This window comes from Aulonocara sp. 'chitande type north' Nkhata Bay, linkage group LG7 (assembly GCF_057382095.1).
Source record: "Aulonocara sp. 'chitande type north' Nkhata Bay isolate Kocher_YH1m ecotype deep benthic linkage group LG7, A_spYH_male_GT1.1, whole genome shotgun sequence".
NCBI lineage: Eukaryota > Metazoa > Chordata > Actinopteri > Cichliformes > Cichlidae > Aulonocara > Aulonocara sp. 'chitande type north' Nkhata Bay.
The window spans coordinates 53,838,269-53,858,711 of record NC_141350.1 but is presented as its reverse complement, the minus strand read 5'-3'; the positions used below and the strand labels follow the sequence as shown (position 1 = coordinate 53,858,711).

At 41.2% G+C, this 20,443-nt stretch overlaps 1 protein-coding gene across 2 annotated transcripts; it reads right to left on the bottom strand.

Moving 5' to 3' along the window:
- LOC147326239 (rhotekin-like) lies at positions 1-19,723 on the bottom strand. Of its 2 annotated transcripts, XM_086301347.1 has the most exons (13): positions 19,566-19,715; positions 17,638-17,837; positions 17,391-17,437; positions 17,262-17,315; positions 16,993-17,110; positions 16,626-16,868; positions 16,430-16,524; positions 16,215-16,321; positions 15,990-16,124; positions 15,018-15,180; positions 10,167-10,265; positions 3,590-3,677; positions 1-908 (listed from the first exon to the last, which is right to left on the bottom strand). In XM_086301347.1, the coding sequence occupies exons 1-13, from the start codon at positions 19,581-19,583 to the stop codon at positions 902-904; spliced, it is 1,374 nt and encodes a 457-aa protein (XP_086157473.1). In that variant the 5' UTR covers positions 19,584-19,715; the 3' UTR covers positions 1-901. The 2 variants fall into 2 exon arrangements, 1 of the variants encoding a protein (XP_086157473.1); XR_015130429.1 differs by lacking the exons at positions 1-908; positions 15,018-15,180 and having other exon boundaries at positions 19,566-19,723.
- Between the last annotated feature and the right edge of the window lie 720 nt (positions 19,724-20,443).

Here is a 20,443-nt window from a genome sequence, read left to right as displayed (position 1 = left end):
CCAAGACATCTACAGGAAGCGGTGCCTGAGGAAAGCGGGGAGGATCATCAAGGACTCCAGTCACCCCAGCCATAAACTGTTCAGACTGCTTCCATCAGGAAGGAGGTTCTGCAGCATCCGGTCCCGTACCAGCAGACTGAGAGACAGCTTCTTCCACCAGGCCATCAGACTGCTGAACACGTCATAGACACCTCAGCTTCACTACTGGAACTTCAACATTATGCACTCCACACTGTATATAAATGCCACTTGTTTTGCACATATTCAACTCTGTATATTTTATATATTTTATTATTATTATTATTATTATTATTATTATTATTATTATTATTATTTTATTTTATTTTTTTACTATTTAATTTGTAAAAATGTGTATACACACACACACACACACACACACACACACACACACACACACACACACACACGTAGAAAAATATTTAGTATACACATCCAGAAATGCATACACTATTATATATTGTACATATATTTATTAGTTTCAGGTTGGCCATTCTTGTATTTTGCTCGTTTGTGTTGTTGTGTTTGTACATCTCTGTTGCTTGTGGGGCTCGCACACAAGAATTTCACTCGCATGTGCTGTGCCAGTGTGCCTGCACATGTGATGTGACAATAAAAAGTGATTTGATTTGATTTGATTTGGAATCTCATTATATCACCTTGACTCCAAAAATTGCTAGCTATTGTTGTTGGATAAACAGTTTGGATTCATTCAGGAGTAGCATGAAAAAGTAAGCACAGTTGAGTAATTCTGGTGACCTTCCAAATCATGAAAGACCACCAATTATCATGTCCTTCTCCAACTCCTTGACCGGGCAAGGTAACCAGAATTGGGCTGCTGAGAAGTGTGTTTCGCTCTTTCCCAGTGTACTTGGCAGGGTGATCAATAACTGTAAAAAATGGGACAACACAAAAAAAAGAATCAATCAAAGAAAACAAAACAGTTGCCATCTAATGCACCTTATCTCTGTTGGGTAATATAGGTGTCTGGATGATAAATTGACATGAAAAATCATCCTCCCTCTCCCTCACCCATTAATATTTCCATTATGTACCAAAGCATCACACCCTCTTGGCAGCTGAAGTGATTTCAACAAATGGGTCTTGAAACCACAACTCCAACTGCAAGTTTCTTATCAGATGATCTGCTGGTATGAGGATATGGTTGCTTCACTTACAAGAATAAGCGCAGGTTATTTGCTAGATTACTGTCACAAGGATGTCAGTTTGTCTTGTTTTCCAAGTAAGTCCAAGTGGGTTTTTTTTTTGGTTTTTTTTGTGTGTGTGTGTTTGTCTGTTACATTTTTGGTATAGTTTGTGTGCATGTCATTCTGTTTGTAAGAACGACAGCTCAAAAAGATTTGAACGAATTCTGATCAAACTGATCAAACTTTAAAGGGGTGCAGCGTGGGGTCCGGTTAACAAGCCATTATTTCTACTACATCCACCGAGTTCTTTTAGGTTAACTTGTTGTGTATTTTCAACGCAATGCACAAATTTGCACACAAATCACTAAAGTTGTATATTTGTATTATTGTGATCGTAATGCAGTACAGGTCTCTAAAGTTGTACATTTTGATGAAAAATGACAATAACTTTTCATATTAAAAAGAACATGTTGCCATGGGGTACTTTTTGAGTATAGTTGAAAATTTTTTAATTTTTATGTACATTGCAGTAACAGGTTATAACCACTTAAAAACGTAGCAATTTGAGGGCATGTGCAGTGTTCCTGAATATCTATTTTTCGGGAAAACAAAAATAAACTTATGTTCAAATGTTTCTCATTTAATATGTATTACAAAAATCCAAATTAATTCTTTTAAACAATGACATGAATGTTACATATTTACGATACGCCACAAAATAAGTTAAAGAAATAATAATTCTGCTCAAGTATATTAAAATGGGTTTCAGTGGTGCAAATAAAAAATGCCTGCACTTTGCACATGTTTATACTTTGTATAAAGTATCTTTGAAAGAACAAAGAAGAATAAATTAATATATAGAAAATACCATTCTTTTTTGTGTTTTGTTATTTAAAAAAGATACATCTACCTTATACGTCTATTACCTAACTGATTAAATTGTTATGCAACCTCATTAGGTGCAGAATATTTCAGAATTGCAGAATTTGTCTTTGGCCATTTAAAGGCCTCGAGTCCAAAATTGTATTATTTTTTGAGATGTGAGTTTATTTCATAACCTCTCTGCCAAGCATCTTTCTCTTAATGCAAAGTTGGAAATCTGTCAGGTAGTTTTATATTCTCTATCCCACAGCTATGCATGCAGTGTAACAGTCTGACTCACTATGGAATTCTCTTAAAAGAAACACGGTTGAACCACAAACACAAAGTATCTGAAAACTAAACAAAGCCAGCACTGTGAAAGCCTGTCTAGTTGTCTTCTCCGGTTGTTACCTCGCATATATCAACTATCAAACTGTAAAACCTGTTCTCTGAGACATCTTTTGACTGATCTCTGGCCTTAGCTCTGTACACAAATCACCACACTCCTGAACACAGTATGTTCCTTTTGACAAGGTCTATTATGTGCACACTTGAACTTGTAAGTTTTGTTTGCTAAGAAGTTAAATTATCAGCTAGTGTTTGAAAAACAGTCCAGATTACAAAAGACAATGCTTGTATAACTTTAAGAGGTATTCATCTTGCTTAAGCCTGACCTGCATTTCTGTGTCAATTCCTGTCCCTGCTGACGTCGACGAGCGCACGAAAGACCCAATTGTGACCTGTATGCCACTGAATTTTTGCACGCTTTGTCTATGTGCATGTTTGCTGTAAGCTTCAGTACAGTATGAAAATCACACCTTTCATTTTAATTATTCTTACAGTAATATATTATTCCCAACTCGAAGAGTTCAAGAAATCCAAGACAGTTGCCAATCTTCCCAGGAGCAGACATCCCAGCAAATTCACCGCAAGGTCAGACTGTGCAATGCTCAGAACACAAGAGCTACATCTCAGGCTCTACAGGCCTCAGTTAGCATGTTAAATGTTTACGTTAATGACAGTAAAGTGAGACAAAGACTTGTTTGGAAACTTTCTTCTCGTGCATTGCATTTAACCAAAGCGCAGTACAGCTGGAACAATGTCCTTTAGAAAGATGACAGAGATAGACACAATTGTGGCCTGCTATACACAACTTTGTGCATGCTTTTTATATGACAGAGAATAAACTTGACACTCAAATAGGTTTAATGTGCAACTTGTGACTGTAAGTTTCCACTTACAGTTAGGTATATTGTTAGCTATATTGTAGCCACATCTGCCCCACAAAATATACCTAAGTCCTGGGCCTTGCCTACGGAAAACTTACCACGGTCATAACAAATATTAATTGCAAAGTGTAATGTTTCATTGCTTGTAGTTACGAGGTAAGCTGTGCTGGAATGTCATAATACAACAAGTGATTATGCGTGTGGTGGTGAGCATTAGGAGTGGATTTACTATTTAATATGACTGAAGAGAAAGCAAATCCTGCTGGCAAATACATACAGGTGTATTTGGCAGGCTTTAAAAAGACTGCACGCACAGAGGTGTAGAAAACCTACCTTTCCTTGTAGTATGTAGAGAGCAAAGAGCTGATATCAGTAGATAAATCTGGAACCTCAGTTTGCTTTCTGGGCGAGGAGGGTGTCGCTGAAAATATTGAAGAAAGAAAAAAAAATGGAAGGAACAAAGGAAACAATCATTTGAAATTTTTCAGTTGTAAAACTCTTGGCTGATTATCTTAACTCAATTTCTTACTGGAGATGTTTCAAACTGATAAGTAGTCAACTAGAAGGAATTAAAAGACTGAACAGCATTTTCTTTTTCCTTTTAGAGACATTTTCTTTCTGTGTGACTTGTTTTAGTGATAGGGACGTAGTTTCGAAGAGAATATTTTGTTATTTAAACACACCCGTATTTAAGGTGCTTCATTTATAACATGTTGTCATTTGGTCTGACTGACATGTTTGTCAGCAGGTGTCTGAGATAATGCAGCTATTCACGTCAACAGTATCTGGTTTGTTCTTTTGTGTCATTGTTCCGTAGTATTATTTGTCTTTTACATCCTGCTATTTACTCAAACTCGTTTGTCAAGGTGTTTCTCCAGCTTTTTACAGATGAAGACTGTCTGAATTCCTGTTATGGAGAGACAGACAAAAAAAAACTGTTCCCTAGTGCGTACTCTACAGCACATCTCCCTTCTGATTGAGGAAAATAGTGTTTCCCTGGTAATTCGACATGATCTGTAAATCACTTAAAAAAATCACTGGGTTTACACAGGTTGCGTAGTCTCATCGGTCCTTATACCCTTTTAAATCGATCACACTTCTTCTATTTTAGGCAGCCATGTGATCCACCTAATTATGTGTCTGTATATAAAAGATAGAAGTAATCTCACAGTCTGTAAAATGAAGTCAAAGTCTCTTAAACGTGCGTGCTTTCTAATTACCAGCACAGGGCGCCTTCTCTGGTTGCAAAAAAGAGATGAATGAATAGATTTCTATGTGTAAATGATTCTCTTCTTACTTGATTTAAATCCATTAACACCTTTTATAGTCACAGTCTTATTCAATATAGTATGATCATTTTGTAAATCCCAAAAGGTTGATTAGTTCATCTGGAGAAAGTGTTTTCAGTGGGAGAAACGTATTGTCACTCATCCAAGTGACCAACCTTATAAAGAGTACATTGCACAATGACTGAAACTAGCACCACCGAATGAACAATGTGCTGGGAGGTCAGTTCCTTGATGCAAATTCCTATGACCATTGATTAACAACTACTGATCGAAGTCCATTGATCAAAGACCATTGATCAATGGCCATGAGTACCATTCACAGAGACATTGCTACTAGGAGTGGGTTTCAATAATCTATTTATTGATTAAAATTGATTTTAGCTTTAATAAAGCGATATTGATTCATTAAAATCCTGCATCGATTTTTAAATATACATGTATTTTGCCATAAACAGAAGAATCTCAGGTTAAAGCTCAGAAAACTATTTCAAACACCATCAAACAGCTAAAACAGCAAAACAGAACAGGTAAATGGATTCTGCAAAAAGAGGTAGACACAAAGCGCGGACCCGCCGATGCATCAGAATCAGTGAGATGTCAGCTTTCTCACCCTATGTGCCTTCAAGTGAAATGGACGCGGACACACGCCGTCGGGTCTGAAAGCCGACAGCTCACAGCATTTAGTTGTTTAAGAAGAGGGGAAGTTTTAGGAGTGACAGCGGTGTTTTGAGAAGTGAGAGATTTGCAACGTTTAGTGCAAATCTTGTGTAGTTAGTGTGTAGTATAGTCAATAGTTTTGTTGTGTGTGTCAGGGTTTTCGGGAAGAGCTGTGCTGCTCTCTGGCAAGAAGCACCATGCCCTCCCTTTGTTTTAAATGCACTTTACAACAACACGCAGCAACACTACATATGAGTGGGCGGGGCCTCCCTGCTACTGCAGATAAGGAGGTGGTCTGCTTTCCTCCACCCCAGAGAGAAGGGTTGCATCTCCTGGATCCGGGTACGGTTTGCCCCTCTGGGGGCAGGGGTACCCGGAGGACCCCAAAGCGCTTTACACTATATTCAGTCATTCACCCATTCATACACTGATGATGGCAAGCTACATTGTAGCCACAGCTGCCCTGGGGCGCACTTAAAGGTGAAATGTAGCGGGAAAATCAAAAGTAATCAAAAATGGACAATTATACCCTGGACCCCAGAGGGTTAAACTTTTTTTTTAAGTAATAGTTACTTTTCTAGTAATTAATTACTTTTAGAATCTAGTAACTCAGTTACTAACTCAGTTACTTTTTTTGAAGAAGTAACTAGTAACTATAATAAATTACTTTTTCAAAGTAACTTGCCCAACACTGCTTATTACCCACCAGTCTACTGTTGTGTACAGCGCTGTTGGCCGCTGGTTTTTTAAATGACTTCAGACAAGAAAGCCTAAGAAATGTAAACTTTTTAAAATTACCACAAATCTATGGAGCCCCACAAGGGACTCCATAGATTGCGTGGTACCAATAGGGTACCACGCATGCGCAAATCTTACGTCACTTTCTCTCTTTGCCACCATTACATCAGTTAGAGAAAGGAACTTTTAATGCTTCACCATACCAAGACATTTGGAAAACTTCATGCTCCCAACTTTATGGGAGCAGTTTGGGGATGGCTCCTTCTTGTTCCAACATGACTGCGCACCAGTGCACAAAGAAAGGTTATAGCTGGAAAAGGGTGGACTGATATTATAATAAACCCTATGGATTAAGAATCATATTCATATGCGTGTAATGACAGACAAGTGAATACTTTTGACAATATAGTGTAGGTGTTATATGCCAGTGGCATTTGGCTTGGGCTGAGCTACTAAGCTTATTTGTTTTGCATCACTCTTATGCAACATCATTGTTTTTTAACCTCAAACAACCCTCTGAATATGCTCTTCACAAATAGTAGCGAACCAAAGTCAGAAATAGATCAGATTGGAGTGGATCCTCAACTCTAGCCAGTCGCAACAAAAATATCAACGCTAGCGATATTAGAGACAAATATTTCACCTGTAAGTTGGCAACAAACCAAACACTGGTAAGGAACAGTGCATACTTAATTCATACATCAGGGTGTAGAAATATAAGTCTAAATGCTTATGGAGTTCAGCATCTGAGGATGTGCAACCAGGTAATACCAGATCAGGCTACTGCTAAATTCCTCTATTGCCATGTGGTCAAACAGATTCAGTAAATGTAGCTTCAATCTGTTTTTGATATTAAGTCAAAGTGAAAAAGTCTGTTTTAAAGTCCATCCATCCATCCATCCATCCATCTTCATCCGCTTTATCCGAGGCTGGGTTGCGGGGGCAGCAGCCTAAGCAAAGAGGCCCAGACCTCCCTCTCCCCAGCCACCTCCTCCAGCTTATCCGGGGGAACACCCAGGCGTTCCCAGGCCAGTCAAGAGATATAATCTCTCCAACGTGTCCTGGGTCTGCCCCGGGGCCTCCTCCCGGTGGGACATGCCTGGAACACCTCACCCAGGAGGCGCCCAGGGGGCATCCTTGTCAGATTCCCAAACCACCTCAGCTGGCTCCTTTCGATGTGGAGCAGCAGCGGCTCTACTCTGAGCCCCTCCCGGATTGCCGAACTTCTCACCCTATCTCTAAGGGAGAGGCCAGCCACCCTTTGGAGGAAGCTCATTTCTGCCGCTTGTATCTGCGATCTCGTTCTTTCGGTCACTACCCACAGCTCGTGGCCATAGGTGAGGGTAGGGACGTAGATCGACCGGTAAGTTGAGAGCTTCGCTTTTACACTCAGCTCCCTCTTCACCACAACGGACCGGTGCAGCGTCCGCATTACTGCAGCTGCAGCCCCAATCCGTCTGTCGATCTCCGGCTCCCTTCTCCCATCACTCGCGAACAAGACCCCGAGATACTTGAACTCCTCCACTTGGGGCAGGAACTCATCCCCGACCCGGAGTGGGCACTCCACCCTTTTCCGGCTGAGAACCATGGCCTCAGATTTGGAGGTGCTGATCCTCATTCCCGCTGCTTCACACTCGGCTGCGAACCGTTCCAGTCCGAGCTGGAGGCCCTCACCCGATGAAGCCAACAGAACCACATCATCCGCAAAAATCAGAGATGAGATTCTGAGGCCACCAAAGCGAAAGCCCTCCGCCACTTGGCTGCGCCTAGAAATCCTGTCCATAAAAATTATGAACAGAACTGGAGACAAAGGGCAGCCCTGGCGGAGACCATCACCCACCGGGAACGAGTCCGACCTATTGCTGTATTGCTGGCAATGCGAACCAAGCTCTTGCAATGGTTGTATAGCGATCGAATGGCCCGTAGCAATGGGCCAGACACCCCATACTCCCGCAACACCTCCCACAGGACAACCCGAGGGACACGGTCGAATGCCTTCTCCAAGTCCACAAAACACATGTAGACTGGTTAGGCAAACTCCCATGCACCCTCAAGTATCCTCGAGAGGATAAAGAGCTGGTCCAGTGTTCCGCGACCAGGACGAAAACCGCATTGTTCCTCCTGTATCCGAGGTTCGTCTAGCGGACGAACTCTCCTTTCCAGAACCCTGGCATAGACTTTCCCAGGGAGGCTGAAGAGTGTGATCCCCCTGTAGTTGGAACACACCCTCCGGTCCCCCTTCTTAAAGATGGGGACCACCACCCCGGTCTGCCAGTCCACAGGTACTGCCCTTGATCTCCACGCAACATTGCAGAGGCATGTCAACCAGGACAGCCCTACAACGTCCAGAGCCTTCAGGAACTCAGGCGGACCTCATCAACACCAGGGGCTCTGCCACCAAGGAGTTGTTTAACTGCCTCAGTGACCTCACCCCCAGAAATTGGCAGGTCATTCCCCTCATCCCCAGACTCTGCTTCCTCCTCAGAAGACGTGTCAGTGGGATTAAGGAGGTCCTCGAAGTATTCCTTCCACCGCCTGACAATTTTCTCAGTCGACGTCAGCAGCGCTCCGCCAGCACTATACACAGTGCAGGTAGAGCACCGCTTTCCCCTCCTGAGACGCCTGACGGTTTGCCAGAATCTCTTCGAGGCAGTCCGAAAGTCTTTTTCCATGGCCTCTCCGAACTCCTCCCACACCCGAGTTTTTGCTTCAGCCACTGCCCGAGCCGCATTCCGCTTGGCCTGTCGATACCTGTCGGCTGCCTCCGGAGTCCCACAGGCTAACCAAGCCCGATAGGGCTCCTTCTTCATCCTGGTGGCTCCCTTCACCTCTGGTGTCCACCATTTGGTTCGGGGATTACCACCACGGCAGGCACCAACCACCTTGCGGCCGCAGCTCAATGCAGCAACTTCGGCAATGGAGATGCTGAACATGGTCCATTCGGACTCAATGTCCCCAGTCTCCTTCGGAATGCTGTTGAAGCTCTGCCGAAGTTGTCGCGGACTGGGGCGTCTGCTAGACGTTCCCAGCACACCCTCACTACGTGTTTAGGTGCACCAGGTCTGTCCAGCGTCCTCCCCCGCCACCTGATCCAACTCACCACCAGGTGGTGATCAGTTGACAGCTCAACCCCTCTCTTTACCCGAGTGTCCAGAACATATGGTCGCAGGTCTGGTGATACGATTACAAAATCGTTCATCGACCTACGGCCTAGAGCGTCCTGGTGCCACGTGCACTTATGGACACGCTTATGTTCGAACAGGGTGTTCGTTATGGCCAAACTGTGATTAGCACAGAAGTCCAATAACAAAGCACAGCTCAGGTTCAGATCAGGGAGGCCGTTCCTCCCAATCACGCCCCTCCAGGTCTCGCTGTCGTTACCCACGTGAGCATTGAAGTCTCCCAGCAGGACAACAGAGTCTCCAGGTGGAGCACCTTCCAGCACCCCCCCCCCCCCCCCCCCCCCCCCCCCCCCCCCCAGGGACTCTAAGAAGGCTGGGTACTCCGAACTGCCACTCAGCGCATAAGCGCAGATGACTGTCGGGACCCGTTCCCCGACCCTAAGGCGCAGGGAACAAACCCTCTCATCCACCGAGAAAAACCCCAACGTACCGGCAGCAAGCCGAGGGGATATTAGAATACCCACCCCAGCCCGCCGCCTCTCACCAGGGGCAACTCCAGACTGAAACAGAGTCCAGCCCCTCTCCAGGAGACTGATTCCAGAGCCCAAGCCATGCGTAGAGGTGAGCCCGACTATATCTAGCCGGTACCTCTCAACCTCACGCACTAACTCAGGCTCCTTCCCCACCAGAGAGGTGACATTCGATGTCCCTATTGCCAGTCTTGGCAGCCGGGGGTCAGTCCGCCAGGGCCTCCGCTCCTGGCCGCCACCCGGCACACAATGCACCCGACCCCTATGGCGCCTCCTGCGGGTGGTGGGCCTGCGGGAGGATGCGCCCATGTCTCCTCTTCGGGTTGTTTTAAAGTCAATTTAAAATAAACATCCAATGATAAAAAATTAAAGCTGTCAGATGTAGAAATTAAAATCAGTTACTTTTTTGTTGTTGTTGTTTAACCAGGAAGTGAAACACTTGAGAATGAGACTGTCCTTGGCCAAGTCAGGCAAACCAAATGACTGGTAAGATAGTTTAAGATTTTAGTTGAACACCATCTCTGGGGCTGTGGCATAAGCTGGCATCACTCAGTCATTGCGCATGTTACTCTACCTATTTCATGGTATAGAGATCCCTGCTTCGTCATTACTGATTTCCTGGAGCTCGGCATTTGTATCTTCATGAGGTTGTCACAGCACTGTTTCCAATGGCCTGCAAAAATAATAATACAAATATTATACAATTATGTAGCAGATGAATAGAAAAGAATTCAATCCAAAATTGACATCAGCAATTATCTTGTCAAATTATTTTGAAATTAGCTGGCAAGCATGTTTGTTATTGCCCTGAATGGGTGTTTAAAAGCATATCAGTAGTATAATTGTTTGCATTGGCTAAAAAGCAATATTTCAGTATTGACCAATATTAAACCAGATTTACATTGTACAGTAATTTCAGTATTCTTGAGCATTGAAAGACATTCTCATCTGATGACACGGTCTTGATTTACCTGCTGGACAAGAGGCAGCGCAGACTGAAGCCACTAAAAAAACAAAAACTCTTAAAACTGCAAGGCATCATCAATCAAGCTTATCTAGACAAAGAGGCCTTTTTTTCATGACGGTGTTGCACTCAGATTTGGCTTGTGTCCACACTGTCTGTGTGCAATTCGAATTAAATAAGCTTATGCTTATTTTCCCTATTTAACATTATTTATTATGTTCATGATTGTTTAACATAATAATATGTAATTTAATCACAATTACATATTAGATGTACAAGGTGCTCTGTCATTGCATCTTTTTTTTGCACGTTGCAGCCCACATGATGGTTCTCTGAATACTTTCTTTCAAAACTCGATAAAATTTATAAATAAATCCACACTGACAGATCACTGACAAACAAGAACTCCCTTGTTCACATCAACAAGTGACGTAATGTCACATTCTCCTACTCACAATATCATTGCAGCAACATGTTCTGCAGTTGCCTTATTAAAAGAAGATTACAATGAAGATTAACAGTAATAGCCCTGAGGTATGCAGAATGTATTTTTATTTAGAAACACACCTTTTTTAATGATCATGATTTCTACATGCATGACCTTTCCAAAGAAAGACAGACAGGACTCTCCCTGTGTATGTGGGATTAGTCAAATAAATGTGCTGATGACCCTCCCTGCTTGGTTAATCTGTGAACAAGGCCACATGGACACCTCTAGAAAGAACCCGGGTGACTCCAGGCCTCGTCATTTAATCCAATTAAGCCCTAGACACATCTCATGGAAAATCACCTGATCGCGTGTGGAGTTCAATGTTGCATCTCTGTTTTGGCTTCTAATTATATGCAGAAGAATTTAGTTGTCTTTTAAGTTTAAATATAGGTTATTGAGTGTACACTGATGGCAGTCTAAAATGAAATAATACAACAAAGTATGTGAACTGTTTGATGCTTCCTCTGTCTACTGATGTGTGAAGAGTCACATACCAAACGGTGTCTATAAACTCAGATAGCGCACTCACTTTGCACGTGAACAAAACCCTTTCAGTTTGACACCAGGAAGAGAGACAAGATAAATCAGAGGGTTATGTCAAGAAGGGCATTTGGTGTAAAATCTATCCCGATTCACCGTGGGCACCCGTTTGGGAAATACCAGCGTAAAGCGTTAAACATCTCACGATGTACAATATTACAAATACACGTCAGCTGGTCTCTTGACTTTCTATAATGTCACTTGCAGCATTGTGGATACAGGTGGAACGATATGTTGATGCAGTAGATAACCCTTACACTCGTCCCCATGTATAGATAAATATGTTATTGCATTTTTTCCCTTTTTTTCCAGATAAGAAACAAACTGAAACACCTTATCAGATTTCAGTTCAACATAAGAGAGATTTTTTTCTCCATAACACAAAGTACAAAAAATGTCACGCAAATATATCTGATTCTATGAACAGCATTAATAAATGCAGGTAGGTAGCAGGTATCAGCATGTTATATAGAATAATGCTATGTACAGTCGGGTCCATAAATATTGGGACATCGACACAATTCTAACATATTTGGCTCTATACACCACCACAATGGATTTCAAATGAAACGAACAAGATGTGCTTTAACTGCAGACTGTCAGCTTTTATTTGAGGGTATTTACATCCAAATAAGGTGTAGGAATTACAACAGTTTGCATATGTGCCTCCCACTTGTTAAGGGACCAAAAGTAATGGGACAAAATATGAACCATAAATCAAACTTTCACTTTTTAATACTTGGTTGCAAATCCTTTGCAGTCAATTAAAGCCTGAAGTCTGGAACACATAGGCATCACCAGACACTGCGTTTCATCCCTGGTGATCTCTGCCAGGTCTCTACTGCAACCGTCTTCTGTTCCTGCTTGTTCTTGAGGCATTTTCCCTTCAGTTTTGTCTTCAGCAAGTGAAATGGATGCTCAATCGGATTCAGGTCAGGCAATTGACTTGGCCATTACAAAACAGTCCACTTCTTTTTCTTCAAAAACGTTGGTTGCTTTTGCAGTATGCTTTAAGTCATTGTCCATCTGCACTGTGAAGCGCCGTACAATGAGTTCTGAAGCATTTGGCTGAATATGAGCAGATTTTATTGCCTGAAACACTTCAGAATTCATCGTGCTGCTTTTGTCAACAGTCACATCATCTATAAATACAAAAGAACCAGTTCTACTGGCAGCCATACACGCCCATGCCATGACACTTACACCACCATGCTTCACTGATGAGGTGGTATGCTTAGGATCGTGAGCAGTTCCTTTCGTTCTCCATACTCTTGTCTTCCCATCACTCTGGTACAAGTTGATCTTGGTCTCATCTGTCCATAGGATGTTGTTCCAGAACTGCGAAGACTTTTTTAGATGTCGTTTGGCAAACTCTAATCTAGCCTTCCTGTTTTTGGGGCTCACCAAAGGTTTACATCGTGTGGTACATCACAATGGTGGAGTCTTCTCTTGATTGTTGACGTTGACGTTGACACACATGCACCTACCTCCTGGAGAATGCTCTTGATCTGGCCAACTGTTGTGAAGGGTGTTTTCTTCACCAGGGAAAGGATTCTTCGGTCATCCACTGCAGTTGTTTCCTGGTCTTTTGGTGTTGCTGAGCTCACCAGTGCGTTCCTTCTTTTTGAGAATGTTCCAAACAGTTGTTTTGGCCATTCCTAATGTTTATGCTATCTTTCTGATGGGTTTGTTTTGTTTTTTCAGCATAATCATGGCTTGCTTCACTAATAGTGACAGCTCTTTGGATCTCATCTTGACAGTTGACAGCAACAGATTCCAAAAGCAAATAGCTCACTTGAAATGAACTCTGGACCTTTTATCTGCTCATTGTAATTGGGATAATGAGGGAATAACACACACCTGGCCAAGGAACAGCTGAGAAGCCAATTGTCCCATTACTGTTGGTCCCTTAACAAGTGGGAGGCACATATGCAAACTGTTGTAATTCCTACACCTTATTTGGATGTAAATACCCTCAAATAAAAGCTGACAATCCGCAGTTAAAGCACATCTTGTTCGTTTCATTTGAAATCCATTGTGGTGGTGTATAGAGCCCAAAATGTTAGAATTGTGTCGATGTCCCAATATTTATTGACCTGACTGTAAACCTGATATGTAGCCTCCACCCATTCATAAGAATGGAGACTGAGTTTGATTCAATTTCACTTTGTTTGTCTAGATCTATTGTATTAAAACACAGGTGTGACTGCAACTATGTTAATCTGCATTTTCTTTGTCAGTCATGCAAAGAAATATGAGGAGGTGGCATACTGTATGTGTTGCATATTTACTGTATGAATCTGCACCCACTGATACAGCAAACCTTGTAATGTGTTAGTTAACCACCAGCTTAAATGCAGAGGCCTGGCTTTGCCTTGAAGCAGCCATTTAGTCTTTCTCCCAGCTTTCCTGCCTTCTCACCATTGTCCTATCAAAATAAAAGCTAAAAAGCATCGCCCAAAAATAAGAATGAAGTTAGAATGAAGCTAATTATGAGTTACTTGATTTCCACGCTGCTACTTTCTGATTTGATTTTCTTTTTGTGCTCCTGGAACCTTATCAAAAACAAGATTGTGCATCTTAGAATAATACTTTTACGTTTTGGCAAAGCCCTGCTATAACTTAGCACTAGGCATGAAAACCTACAACATTCTCAGTAATCAGGCCTCAACACGATACTGCAAGCAACTATCAACTATCTTATGTATGCAGACTGAAAAAAAAGTGGGGAAAACAACTACCGTGGCTCCGCCCAAAGACGATAAAAGTTAATGAAATCATATCGTCACTTTTTCCGTACATCCAATTGAAAACAGAAGTTCTTACAGCCGAGATACACGTGAATACTAATAAACAGATTGTGATATGAGGTTATTTCACCTACCGGTTGCACCTTCTTTGTTTAATGAAGATATAAATGCTGTCTTTTTTGTTTTTAAACTCCTTATGTTTCAAAAAAGCATCATAAAAAATCCAAAGTTGCAACAGAACAACAAATCGTGTGATCAGTTTCAGATGTCTATGGGCTTGTGAACTGTGCTGCACATGTGCTTTTTGGTGCATGCACACCTCCAAAACATTTCATTACAATCATCCTGCAAGTTTGATATCGTATTTTGGGGGATTATGCAAGCTTGGCAGAAGTGTGAACTTTCTTTGTTCAAAGAGTGTTCACACTTGTTGGTTTAGTTTGGTGCACACCCTGTTCTTGTATAAACGTACTCATAATTTCGTTGAAGTAAAAACAGGACAGACCAAACATCCCTGTAATGTCTCCCTTGCAAATCCAGCGTCACTCTGTGTAAAGATTGTGTAAGAAGTTCTGCTGGTAGGTCATGCCAGGGATTTGACTGTCCGTGCTTGTAAAGCCCAAAGAACTTAAAAAAACAAAAAAACAAGCAAAAGAAACAAAGAGTTCATTCAGGCCTCACTCATGCTATAGATGTGCTGACAGAGGGCCTTCCTCCAGTGCTGTGTGTCTTCAAGTGTGTATGTGGTAAGCACATAAGTTATGTCCTCCCCTTGACGTTGTGTATTGATGTATATTTTCTGGCAATTGGCAGGATCTCTGTCAGACATACAGACAACGGTATCCTGGGAGGAAAAACAAAGAATAAGCTGAGACACTGCAGGTAGCCTCAACGCTACAGCTGATCTACTGAAATACCTTTTGTATTACCTAAATGGCTTCATCACAGGCAATAAACTGCTCATCACTGCATTCCATACTGCATTAAAAAGGCTGAATGGTCATTGTTAGCTAATAGAGAGAAATTCCATGGTATGTTTCCATGATGCTCACCTGCAAAAGCTGCCAAGCTTCGTGTTGTGGGTATGCTGCTCTGAGCATACCCACAACACAAAGTCACCATTTAATTGTATCACATGTTAAAATTGAGCTTCTCAAAAACAAGGCTCCCTGAAAATCTCACACGTAAAGAGAAAATCTATACTCAAGTGTTTGCAGTTCAGATTTTCTTCAGTTGAACCTAGTCTGTCTTGTGGTGAGTCTATCCTTGCAACAGTGGTGATTCTGATACACCAACATCTTTTTAAAAAGAGCTCGTAATCTCAGTGTTGTTCCCTGCCGAAACAGAAAATTATTTTTGGTTTTAAAAGGGTAGAAATAAGAGGGGATTCAAGGAGATGCTATCTTTTTTTTTTATCTCTAGCTTTGAACATACATGACTGATTTTAATTAGAGCTATCTATATAATTTTAAAAAAGCTGTTTTGAACTGTGCAATATATTTCAGTCTCCTCACCCTTACAACACTTTTCCTCTCCACTAAATAATTCGTCAGTGCACTCTAGTGGCCTTGGTGTGTAATTATAATCAACACTGGCAAAATGCTAAATGAATCACTGCCTTTATTCATCAGACTTTGCTTGTTTAGAACCAACCTTTGTGATTGGAATCTCAAGCAAGGGATTGTCCTCAGACTCCAGGCCTTCTTGACTTTGATAACAGAGAAGGGCTTGCCTCTTGAGGACACCATAGACAGTTTCAGAATAATTACAGTCCTCTTCTGAGCTGAGCTGAGCAAGAGCAGTGAGAAAAGTCATAATGTGAATAATAATGATAAATGAATAACAATATTGAACAATTTAAAAAAAAAATTCTGTCACCTTGATTTTGATTTGGCCACTTATCACTGGCTGAATCATGCACAGAGGCTGAGCAACTAAGCAACAACACATACTTCCGTACAAAGGCAACCAGAATGGATTATCCTCTGGCAAAACATTTAAAAGGATTAGGAATTTTAAAAAGATTCATTATTTATGTATATTTAGATTTTAAGGAGGAGAGAGGAGAGGAAATGACAGGACAGGAGACTCACCTGTCGCTGAAAGTGATAAATCGTGCGTTTTGAAACCTTCCCGGACATGCTCAATTCTCAGGGTTGTGTGAGCCAAAAGGTTGTACTTAGGTCCCCTTGAGAAAGAAAGAACTTTGCACAATCATTCTTTTTTTTGTTGTTGCTTTTTTTTTTCCAAGCGACACCATAAAATGTTTCCTTATAGTGTCATACTCACAGTGCCAACAGGTCAGGTGATAATGTTGGTGGCACGCTTCCGGATCTTACATCTCCACTGGAAATGGATCCGCAAACAGCTGCAGACTCGAATGCAGCACGGATCTTTTTCCCAGAGGAGCATCCCAAAGAGCCCCCCAGACGGCTCACTCTCCAGGATCCTATGGCCCCAGGGGAGAATTCATCGACCACGCAACTGCTGTACAGCTCAACGCGAAGCTGAAACCCTGGACTTACCTCGTTGCTGCTCACACAGAGAAAATGCATTTACTTTTTTTTTTTCAACAAAAGCTTGCGAATGTGTTTTTAAGGAGGATGAGAAAGCAGAAACTTAGCTTTCAAACTGAAATAAAAAACACTTGACTCACAATATTATAGTGTCTTCAAAACAGATGTCAGTTAGTGTCCTGTCTACCATCACCAGGTCAGTGTCATGGATCTCTGTGCCACACTGGATCAGGCAGAATACGGCACAGCGATGTAGTTCTGAAAGTAAGAACTTTAGGTAAACACTTGTTATATATTGGGAATGAAGAATATTTTGTGTGTTTAGCCAGTACATAGGGATTTAGTGCACATAGTGTAAACCAAAAAATGCACCAGATGCTATCACATGCTCTTTTTCATTTTGACTTACCTCCTTTGTTTTTGAAGTACTCTGAGTCTTTCCACATGAGGGGGATTCGCAGGTCTAGAGAGTGCACATCATGGTGTTAGAAATGTAAAAGGCTAGTTGAAGTACTTTTAGAAATCTTTTAAAACACACCTGAAAGTGCTACTTTTCCTGTACATGGCACCAGATCGTCAGATGGCCTGCAGTAAATCACGTAGTATGTCAATCAACCACACAGAATAAGGTTAGGTTTGGGGTTGGGGTCCATTTAAACAGTCAGCTTAGCTGAACTCTAATTGCTAGCTAGAGGCATGGATTTTTGCAGAAACATGATTTGTTTCTATTCTATGATACAAGTGTATATTTACATCATCCTCAGTATATAGTTCAATTATCTGACCTGCATCCCACACTTTGTAGGATTTGTACTTTCCTCATCCTCTGTAGTTGGCTGAGCAAGGCCAGAATGCGGGTATTGCAGGTTAGGAGGCTCTTGGAGGCCTCCAGGGCCTGCTCTCTTTGGGAACATGCTGCCAGTAGCTTGCAAGCTCCTTCACGCATGCGTACCTCCCTCTCAATGTGCTGAAGCACTGCAGTATCCTGCCACAGATTTGTGTAAAAGAAAAGACAATGATATCAGAATTCAAAGGGCTACATCTTACATCATTTTAGAACTATGATCTTATGTACATTGTCGAAGATTTTGTGCTATTGACTTTAATTACCAGCTGTTACATAAGAGCTCAGAAGATGTTGGTGCATCACTTTAATCCTTGGATATATAAGCAGTGCCAAGGTTCTTGTTAAAGGTTTGTGTTAACAAGGATGTTTTTGAGAAGTATAAATATAGTAGTGTGTTTCAAGCACAAAGTGCATGTGCAGCAGATTGAATTCCTTCAAGGAATTCTTTATGCACCATCCACTTAGAAGCACATTTCCTAATGAGCTTTTCTCTGTTTGAGAGTACTGGTTTATTACTCCACAATGTGGGCATTACAACATAAAGATCTAAAGTGCACGTGAGTAGACACACATCAGGAAGCATGACTATCAATAGTAAATTTCCAATCATTATGTACTTACTGCTGTTAACTATCAGACCTGTTTGACAAAGAACTCTTATTCACACTCCTCTGAAGTGATTAACAAGTCATCATTTGAGGTGAAGTACAGCTTTAATGATCAGAGGACTGTTGCATAATTCAGTCATGTTTTCTGAGTCTAAGCCTTGTTGGTATGTGTAATTCACTATGAACAGAGCTCAAATAATTAAACAAACTCTAGTTTTAGAGTTGTTTTTCTCCCAGATCTAGAAATATGTTTTAGTAATTTAATTTTTCTTTCACATATAGTACAGTGGCAAATGTGTGCATGGAAAATGGGAAATAGGTTAAGCAATTAATTGAAACTTGCAAACATTAATTGAAATATATTATAAAGGCAAAATCATAGTTTGTGTTATTTTATTGAGCTTGAAAGCCAGTATTCGGTATGACCACTTTTATCCTTGATCACAGCCTCGGTTCTCTTAGACAAGCGTTCTTGTAACGTCTTTGTCTTCAGGAATAGCTCTCCGGGCTTCTTGAAGAACAATCAAAGCTTTTCTTTGGATGTGGGCTGCTTTTTGTTCTGTATCAAGATGATCCCACACTGCTTCAAGGATCTTGAAGTCTGGGTTCAGAGGAGGCCAATCCATGACTGACAGCATATCATTATTTGTTTTTGTAAACTAAACTAACTAAAAATGTCAATAAAAATGTCAATGTCACAGGCCAGTTTTTGCATTGTTTGGCATAGCTACGGCTTTTCTTCCTGTATTCTCTTCCTTAAGAATTGGTGATTCTTACTCTTTATTTCTGATTAAGTTTCAGTGAGCAGTAGATGGATCATCTGAAGGGCCACCTGCATGTCTCAGGTCCTGTGTCAAGTCTTTGCTTTATTTTATTCCCCCTTTCTTAATGAATGCTGTTTTCTGCTGTAGATAGTTTTTAGGCCTGCAACATCTTCTTTTATGCTCAGCTGGTCCAGTTTCCTCAATTTCTTTGAGGTCACACTTCACACCATGCTAGCTAAATAGTTTTGGCATTCTGATGAGTTTTTGCAACAAGGTGCTAAAAATACCATTTAAAATTGTTTTGGTTTTTTTGATAGGCTGTCTGTTATGCATGGACATCATTCCTTGTTCAGATATTTATAGATCTATGAAGTTAACAATTAAGGTTACATTTTACACCTAGATTTTTAGATATCATCAAAAGTAATGTATCAAATCACTATTTACATTAATCTAAAAGTCAGTCAATATAAAAATAATATGGTTTTACTAACCTGCGTATTATTATTCATCTTCCTTGTGTGCAGGACGTAAGAGGACTGTTCCACCACCGCTGAGTCAGGAAGTACACTGAGCGAACTGATAATCTCATAGCTGAGTGAAACGGCGTTAAGAGTGGACCTGCAGACGGAGCAGTCAGTTGCTCAACAGAGAGATCAAAACAGTCTTAAGCCTCCCTACAAGAGGTTGCAGCATGAGGGATTAAAGTCTCAAACGTTTTAAGTCTTTTAGCCATCAGCTCCAGCATAAGTACCACAAACACCTAAATATAGAGCAATTCAAACACGGGCAAACCATAAAATATAAGAGAACTATTTTTGTTCAGAACAATGATACCGTTGGGGAACAACAATAAACAAGGGAACATTGTAAATATGCATCCAGTATCCAAAACTACATGACATATTTGCCAACCTGTTATAGATTATCATGAAATTAATGGCGACACTCAAAATAAACCAGGGCTTGTCAATTAAACACATTTTCGGCTACCTTTGTGGCAAACTAGGGAGAATTACTGCATAGCAATGAGGTGATCCTGAAGTAGTGTGCAGGGCTTCACTCTTGTTAAAATTTACAAAGAACTGGTAAGTAATGGTGAAGTGGTACTTGAGTAATGAGAACTAATCAGCAGCACATGTTGGGGTAACATATAATACATGATTAGCAGTTTTAATGCCACAAATTATGATTACTTGGGTTTAGCAACTTGTCATTATCTAGTTAGTACAAGGTGCCTGGATCAGCAGTTGTAAGGGAAGTGATGCTCAACATGTTAGCTTACAGTTAGGTCCTAACTCATTCTTAAGCATCTTTGTTATCATTTGCTTTTTTGTTTCATCAGCAGGCTGTAAACCCATTTTCAACAGCA

Coding starts and splice junctions, on each gene's coding strand:
- LOC147326239 (XM_086301347.1), bottom strand. Junction 17,111..17,261: donor GTACTTCAAAAACAAAGGAG/GTAAGTCAAAAT, acceptor TCTTACTTTCAG/AACTACATCGCTGTGCCGTA. Junction 16,125..16,214: donor GTGGCCAAATCAAAATCAAG/GTGACAGAATTT, acceptor GCTCTTGCTCAG/CTCAGCTCAGAAGAGGACTG.